The 8,513-nt window shown below is 55.8% G+C and overlaps 1 protein-coding gene across 2 annotated transcripts in view; it reads right to left on the reverse strand.

The window, feature by feature from the left end:
- Window positions 1-8,266, reverse strand: part of LOC111153335 (coiled-coil domain containing 33) — a 101,018-nt gene extending 92,752 nt beyond the window's left edge. Inside the window, exons 1-3 of one of the 2 annotated variants that reach the window (XM_022512310.1) lie at window positions 7,957-8,266; window positions 6,458-6,822; window positions 6,003-6,122 (exon numbers count right to left, since the gene is read on the reverse strand). In XM_022512310.1, the coding sequence (XP_022368018.1) occupies window positions 6,003-6,122; window positions 6,458-6,822; window positions 7,957-8,266 (795 nt within the window). The remainder of the gene's footprint in view (window positions 1-6,002; window positions 6,123-6,457; window positions 6,823-7,956) is intronic. The other variant, XM_022512311.1, reaches the window with a different exon arrangement.
- Window positions 8,267-8,513: the final 247 nt, after the last annotated feature.

Raw genomic sequence — 8,513 nt, forward strand, 5'->3', positions numbered from 1 at the left:
GGGTATGAGAAAAGGAGAAAAGCATAAGATGACCATCAAAGGCCAGATAACTAGACCCTCCCGCCCCTCCTCCCTTCTTACTTCACTGGGAAGGTAATTTCTGGAAATGAGAAGCACACCACAGTTCCCTCCTCTGGGCTGGCTGGAAGGACAGATCAGAGGCAGGCACCCCCTTCCGCTTCATCTCCCCCTCACCAGACACATCTCTCTCTCTCTCTCTCTCTCTCTCTCTCTCTCTCACACACACACACACACACACACACACACACACACACAGCCTCCAAGAGGTGTGAGTCAGCAGTAGCCCCTGGCAGGCGGGGGAAGACAGAGATGGGGAGGGCAGCCGGGCCAACCAGCGAGAGCTCGGTACAACAATCTGTTAATGGGAGGCTACCACCCGGGCTGGGCTGGCCTTCTCCACTCCAAAACCTGGTGTCCAGGTCCCAGGGTGGAGGGCTCACAAGTTCCCATCACCCCTCTTGTGGGAGGCCAGCCAGGGAAGAAGGAACAGCCCTATTTTCGAGATGCAGAACCTGAGGCCCAACCCAGCAGTTTTGTCCAATCTAGACATCACTTATTTTACACTTCCTGCAAGGCAGGGCCAACGGTAAGTAAGCTAGCTCGTTTCTCTTCCCAGTAACAGAGGACATGGGGAGCGCTCTCCTCCATTTTACAGATGTGGAAACGGAGGCCGAGGGAAGTTATGTAATCCACACAAGGCCACACAGCTGCCAAACAGATGGCGGAGACTGATCCGAACCCAGGTCCGTCTGACCCCAGCCCACCTGCCTCTCACTGTCAGCTACCTGAACCCCAGACTTCTTCACCGCCATCCTGCTGAGCTCCGGAACCTGGGTAGGACTCCATAGGCATACAGAGGGGACTTGGAAATCAGGCTGGGTGGGCCTGAGGGACAGGCTTGGCAAGAACATAAATATAGGACCCCTGCATTTTCAGGTCTTATCCCCTGTGTCCAGGGAGCTCTGAGCTCTCCTTCAAAGGTCCCTGCGGACACAGTCTTTCAGTGCCACGGAAGAAGGAGAGGGGCCATCAGGCGGCCTGGAGGGTGATTGTGGTACATTTAGCTGATGGCCTTTCTCTTCCTGAGGGGGCTAGTCCTGTCCTTGCCCCTGGGCCAGCTCCAGCCAACCCTGCCTCTCCTGCCAGCCTCAGCCCTCCATCACTGACGGGCGAGGGTTTGCACCCCTCCCCATGTGGGTGACAGCGCTCTCTGGGAACGCCTTGACAGAGCCTTTGTTCCCCTGAAATAAAAGAAAATCGAGCTACAAAGGGAAACCTCAGGTAGCTTTTAACGGGGGCTCAGCTGCCTGAGGCACAGTGTGTTTAAGCTGGAGGCAGTTGTCACAGGAGCAGAAGGGGGAGCTGCCTGCAATCCCCTCCCCTGCCTCCCGCCCCCCATCAAGTTTACTCAAGGAAAAGGCTCTTCTAAATAGCCACAAAGGAGGGAATCAATGAAAATTGATAGAGAAACATAAAGCAGCTGTCCGCCTGGGTGTGTGTGTGTGTTTGTGTGCATGCGTGTGTGCAGCAAGACCATGCTGCCTGGACCCAGGCTGACCTGCCCGGGGCCAGGAAGGCCAGGGGCTGGGAGTCGCTCCAGCGCTCCAGCCAAGAGCCGCTCGAGGGGTGCTGGTGGCTGGGGGAGGGGCAGCGGCCAAGTCTCACTCGAGTTAAGAGAGAGATTAATATATTCAATCCGCTCGGGGTAATTGAGGGAACAATCGGAGAGTTTTTCTAAAGCCTATAAAACTGCCTCATTTGCAAGGAGGAGCTGACCTACTCCAATCCCCTGTATTTGATGGAGCTCCGGAAGGGAGGGAGGGAGGAGGGGCGACAGGGGGATCCCCGCACGGAGGGACTAGGGACAATAGCCTGGGAGGGCTCCTGCAGGTCTAACCTGTTCTCACCTTTCCCACCTCCCACCTCTTAGTAGCAGCCGGAGCACTGCTTTCTGGAGCCTCTGTTTCCCCACCTGTGAAATGGGCCCTGGGCATCCTCCTCCAACAGAGAAGTGGGAGGGAGTAGCAGAAAGGGAGTTTTCTCTAGGTGCCGGAAGCCGACTGGGGGAGGCACCAAAGGTCTGACACTGAGGCGAAGAGGCTTGAGCAAAGGGAAGGACACTGGGAGTAAAGAGGTGGCCAGGTCCCCCTACCAGACCAGATCCCCACTGTGAGATGAACGGGGCAGTAAAGTTAATTAAATCCACATTGTGAGCCTTTCTCGGCTTGAACCATTCCAGTCTCCAGGGCAATAGAAACCGCATCTGCAATAGTGAGCCATAAAAGGCACGATGAATTTAAAAGAGTAAAGAGGGGAGGAGAGTGAAGACATGGAGTACGCTGGTTGGAGGCAGAAAGCCGGTGCTGAGGACCGGGAGGGTGCCGGCCTGGAGTGCTGCCCCAATGGGGATCCTGGGGATCGGAGAGGGTGTGGGAGGGGAGAACGGAAAGGAGAGGTGGAGAGAGACTGGGAGGGAGGGAACAAAGGGAGAGAGCCAGAGCCAGAGGTGTAGGGACAGAGGGCAGAGGGGACCCGGCAGGGCCAGCCACTGCCGGCTCCGTTCCCCTCTACTTCTCCTTAATGAAAGCCCCAGCCTGCTGATGCCAAAGCCACAGTCAGAAGCCACAGGCTTGGAGCCAGGTGCTCAGCATTTGGTGATTGCTTTATTAGCTTTTTCTTCTCTTTTTTCCCCCTCCGGGGCAAAAAGGGAAAAAAAAGGTGTTTTAAATGGAAAGAATACGAAAAAAGACCCTTGAAAGTGTCATTTAAAAGGCTCCTGGGGAACAGAATCGTTTCCATGAAACAAAACTGTGATTGTTTGGAAGAGGTAAATGCAGGGCAGGAGTGGGGGGAGGGAGTCCCCCACACCTTCCCCTCCCCAGCTCCCGCTCCAGTGGGAGGATGCTCGCTTGCTTGCAGAGTGAAGGAGCCCCCAGGACTGCTCCCAGAGCTATAAGCAAGGCATTTTTAAGTTCACGTTTCCAGAAATTTCCAGCCCAAGATTTCTCTCTGGAACAACTCTGCCTGTGGGAATTTGTCCTTAAACCTTCAGGATCTCTTAGAGAGGTCCAGTGAGCGATGCGGCCCCTGAGGGCTCTGCGGCTTCAGGCCCAAGGCTGTGGTGGCCTCCCCTGCCCTCCAACCCCCCAGGAGGCCTTGTGCCCCCATTAAAAAAATTTAGCCGGAGTCATGACCTGACACTGTGGCCTGCCCCTTGCTGCCTCCCTCACCTTCCAGGACCCTCTCTGCCCAGCACCGGACAGGCCACCCTCATTCTGGTCAGATAAACTCCCTTTTACTCTGGGGGAAGAAGGGCCTTGGGGGTACTAGGGTGGCACAGCCATGTGGTCTTAAACCTGGCAAGAGGATAAGGAGGGAGTGTCAGAGGACAAGATGAGTCTGGTGGAACTCTGCCCACAAAGAAAGTCACTAAGGACCCCGACACCCATGCACGAGGAGAGTCCCCCACTCTAGCCCCTGCCTGTGCGCCCCAGTCTCCCATCCCTGGGTCAGGGGCCTGGGGAGTGATCTCTATCCTGGAGTTGGGCTGTACCCGCTGGAAATATTTGCAGGGGCTATACCCTCGACCCACAGCACACAGGGGGAAAGTTGAGGACTAGAGAAGGGAAGGTGTTCACTGTCCACATAATGTGAGTGTGGGGGGATTGATTGTCCCAGCAGAGTCTCGGGATTGTGGAAATGCTGTGGCCAGCTTTGGTGTGTCATTTTTGGCTCTGAATCCTGTGGGCTGTGGCTGAGGAGCATGGTGGTTCAGAGTCAAAGTCAGTCACTGACGCTCCCTTGGAGCCCTGCCTCCTGCTACCGGCTCCCTCTTGATCATTTCATTCCTAATTCCCTGCTTTCTGCCCCTTACTCCACATTCATCCCATGACCATGATCAGTTCTGGTTTAAAAACTGACACACAAGTTGGAGAACAACTTGTGAGTTTACAATAAAGTTGTAAATTGAATAGATTCAATGGTTGAAATGCCTGATGCAGACAAGACTGAAGATATTCCGGAAGGAACAAAATCAATGCAGAGAAGGCTTCCTGGAGGAAGTGACCTTGAGCCCAGAAATCCATTCCTGGCCCTGAACTGAATGCAATGAATGCAGTCTCCTCTCTCCATCCTTCCGGCTCACTGCCTCTTTTCATCACTCACCCTACCCCCACCTTCAACTGTCTTTCTCGCCTCTTCAGTTGAGAGCCCAAGAGAGCTGGGTGAAGTCCTTCCCTTCTGGGCTCCATTTTCCCCATCTGCAAAGAAGGGAGGGAGGGGGGTTTCAAGGATCCCCATGGTTCTAGGCCACACCACTTCCCCAGGGAGCGGGCCACAGGAAGGCAGGACCGCCTGGGGCTCCAACCCCAGTCTTGCTGCTATCCTTCTAACTGTGTCTTTGAGCCTCCAAGTCCCAGCTCCAGAAATGTGCCTGATTTCCTCCTTCACCTGAGCTGAAAGAAGGCAGCCCCTTTCCTCTGAAGGACCCCGCGGCATTGTCTGTCCCCCACCAATTTCCTGGCCCTGTCCTCAGGGTTGTGATTGCTGACCCCCCAGGAGGGAAGCTATTTTCCTCTCCCTTGAAAGCCATTTTCTTGTCTTGGTGGAAGCAGACATCTGACACTTTAAGAGGGAGAATGGCAGGGAGATGATGGCATTAAATAACAGAAATTAGAGCTGCTGAGGATGGCTCTGCCACCCCAAGGCCCCCCTTCTCTGCAGCCGCTGCACCACCCCCAGCAAACGGTCTGTGGGGTGGGGGTGGGGGGCTGGCTCAGGCTGGTCACAGAGAGCAGGGGACCGCTTCTCCCTGAGCTCCGTGCCTCTGGTGTGTGTATTTAGCCCCATGAAAAACTAGGACAGAGGGGCCAGGGGCCCGAAGTCAGGGAGCTTGGAGTCTGAGAAAGGAGAATGTCACGTAAGGACCCAGGGATGCTCCAACTCCCTCGCAAGCAGTGTTCTCAGCCCCCAGCCTACAGTAGGTGTCAGAAGTATTTGTTCATTTTTTTTTTTTTACCAGTATTTGTTAATGGACTAACCAATGAATTGAATGAATGAATGAACAGAGGCCAAAGTGGTCCCTCTAACAGGCTGAGACCTGGGGTCCACGTAACAGGCTGAGCCCCGGCAAGAGAAACTGGCCTCTGGGTTCCTTCCAGTTCTCTAGGCATGTGCTGCCGGATCTCTGTCTAAACCACAGCTCATGGTGTCTCTTTCTCCTGAACTTTCTCCCCCCTTGCCTCCTGAATCGAATATCCACCTTCCTCTATTGCCATCTTACCCTGATCACCTCCCCTTTCCCCAGCCCATCAGCCCTCCCTGAACTCCATCAGCCCACTACCCTGGGCTCCACAGCAGCCCCAGACCACGGCATTGCCCACCACCCGAGAGAGGAGCTGCAGGAAAAGCAAGGCGCCTTGGGCTCCAAACTCAGCTCCAACTCCTGCTGCCAGCTAGACCCTTTCCCTCTTCTTGGCCAGCTTATTCTGGTCTCTCCTCCTGGAATACCCTCCCCAGAGCCCGGAACTAGTCGAGGGTCTGACAGAGTCAGCACTTAAATGTCTGATGGGTGAATGAATGAATGAAAGACTCATCTCCCAAATGACGGTTTTTCTGAGGAGCGTAGTCTATGCACTCCCTCACCAGAGCACCCCTTCCAGCACACGCCTCACAGGACTATACAATGGCCACACTGTGTCCACTGTCTTCCAGCTAGGTGGCACCGTGAGCTCTGGGACTGACCTAGCTTTGGATCCCATGCACCCGTGTAGAGTCCCCCAGGAAATGTCATTAGTATTAATTGGAATCAAGCATCGTGGGGCATGATCCTCAGTTTCATGGCCATGAAATGGGCTGCTGCTTGCTCTACTAGGTTTCGCCTCTGCTGGCTTAGAGGCTTACCAGACACACTGCCTGGCTGCAGGACGACAACCACATTGAGAAAGCCTCCTTTGGCTTGGACAAGGACAGGACTCTCTTACTTGGGTCTGAGGCTGCCAGGATCCGGGTTCAGGGCTGCGTCCCTCTTGGCCATGGTGGGAGCTGGAGGGGTTTGAAGGTGGACGCACACAGACTTCTGTCTTGTGGTCACTTCGGGCCTCCTTCAAAACATAGTAACAACACATGAGACTGAGCTTGAGGACAAAAGGCTCTCAGGGGACACTCATCCACTGGGCAAAAGGAACCCCACACAGTGGTGTCCCTTCTCTGTGTGGGCTTTTTCTGTCATCCCCTTCAAACTAAGACTTCCTGCCTCCACCCTCACTCAAAGGGTGATGCAGTTTCCCCAGAACTGAATGAGGCCATCCTAGGAAGTTCTGCGGCTCTGCTCAGTAGAATTGGGGGACAGTCAGGCTTATCAGAGACTCTGGGTCTTCTAATAGGGGGTTGGGGGAGGGGAGGCCAGAACCTGAGGTGGGTCCCAACGAACACCCACCTGCAGCCCGGGCAGCTGGGGCTCTGGGAGGGGTGACACCGGTTCTGGCGAGACGGCCCCTGGGGGGCAGTTGGGGACTGGAGGCTGAGGGCCCCGGTGCTCTCGGAAAGCTACACTGTAGGCCAGGCCCCCGCAGTGGCGGGCCGTGGTGTCAGCACTGGCACGCAGCAGGGCCAGGCTGCCGAGGTAGCGGTACAGGTCCTCGTGCTCCCGCGCCCACAGGTTCATGCGGGGTTGGTCTGGGCGCGGGAAGACCGGGAAGATGGCCTCGCCCACCTTCTGGGCGGGGCGTCCTGAGACCCCGCCCAGCCGCAGCGCCTCCACCCGCAGATGCGCGTCGTGCTGCCAGTCGTTCTTGCAGAACCCTGGAGAGGGGAGGTGTGGGGTCAGAGGCGGGGTCTGGGGACTCCCTGCCTGCCCGGGGTGGGGGTAGGAATGACTGGCAGGGCCCTCGGGGAAACCTGGGCGGCCTGCCCTTTGAGTGGGAGTGGGCTTGGCTAAGCTTTCCCAGCAGATGATGCCTTCACAGGTCTCGGGGCCCCACCTCTCACCCCTCCTTCTGCCAATGCGGGGATGGCAGGGCTCTTAGCCGCCGACATGGTCCCGAGTACCGCTACGTGGAGGGAAGAGTTCAACCTGTCCCTGATCTCTGGCCACCTGAGGGCCTGGGACTTGGTTTCCCCGTTCCCTCACATCCCTTCTCCTCCAAGAAGCCCGCCTACATGGCTTCGCAGTCTAGGCGTGGATCTTCTGCTCCTTCCAGACCACTTAACTGCTCTCTGTTTGAGATGCCCACCTCTGTACCTAATCTGGAAACTACTGAAGGCCAGACGCGGGGGTCCACCTCTCTGTCCACCCCCATACCTGCAGTCCAGTGGTGTTCGGGGCTGGGCACTCAGGACGGTGGCTCCAGTGTTACTCAGTGTGACATCCAGCAGGACTGCCCCCAAACCTGCTAGGTACTTAGCTCTTGTAAATTTACAAAGCCATTCCTCATCTGTCCTTTTATTTTATTTTTTTTTAAAGATTTTATTTGACAGAGGCATAGCAAGATAGAGAACATAAGCAGGATTGTTTGCTTCAGCAGCACATATACTAAAACTAGAACACAAGCAGAAGGAGTAGGAGAGGAAGAAGCTGGCTTCCGGCTGAGCAGGGAGCCTGATGCGGAACTCGATCCCAGGACTTTGGGATCATGACCTGAGCCGAAGGCAGACGCCTAACGACTGAGCCACCCAGGCTCCTCCTCATCTGTCCTTTTATTTCCTCCTCACCCAACCTGTGTGACCAGCATCAGTGTCCCCCTGTCACACCGAAGGAGGCAGGGGCTCATGAAGGGTCGGCATTTGTCCAAGATCACACAGATAGAACTTTGGGATCCAATCTGAAGTTCTGACCCTGACCCTCCCAGGTTCCCTGAGGCTCCCTGGGGTCCCTGACTGGTGGGGCAGGAGTTAATAGGACCCTTCTCTCCCCGCAGCCACCACCGTACTTCGTACCTTTGGGCAAAGTAAAGACAAACTTGTTCCTGGTGAGGGTGAGGCTCTGGCCAGGATCCTGCTGCTCGATGATGTCAGTGACAACAGAGCAGGTAGGGAGGGGATCCCCATCATTTACCTGCAACTGTACCCCAGCCCCAGAGCCAGCCTGCAGGGGGTTCTCAGCTGTCAGCCGCAGGGCATATCTGCCCTCCTCGTTAAACCCCACACTTAAGACTTCAAATTCCAGATCCAGTATCTTCTCCTCAGCCTTCAGCCTCTGGCTCTGCAGGGATGCAGGGACCCAGGGTTCAGGCCCCCTGAAGGCCATGAACTTGCTGGGGACTGACCCCCAGGACTGACCCCCAGGCACTGCCCCCTTCCTCCCACAGCCCCAGCCTGAGCCCAGTCTGAAAGCCTGTACACTGGGTGCTCAGGGTTAGGCCCCAGCCCTTTCTGTTTGTTTGAGGAGAAACCAGGTAACAAGCCAGGAAGCTGGATCGGTCGTGGGGTAACAAAGGCTGACGTTGATCCCTCCCTTTTAGCCTTTGTTCATTCAACAAATATTTATTGAGCAT

This window comes from Enhydra lutris, unplaced genomic scaffold, assembly GCF_002288905.1.
Source record: "Enhydra lutris kenyoni isolate GAN:26980312 unplaced genomic scaffold, ASM228890v2 scaffoldscaffold31, whole genome shotgun sequence".
NCBI classification, from domain to species: domain Eukaryota; kingdom Metazoa; phylum Chordata; class Mammalia; order Carnivora; family Mustelidae; genus Enhydra; species Enhydra lutris.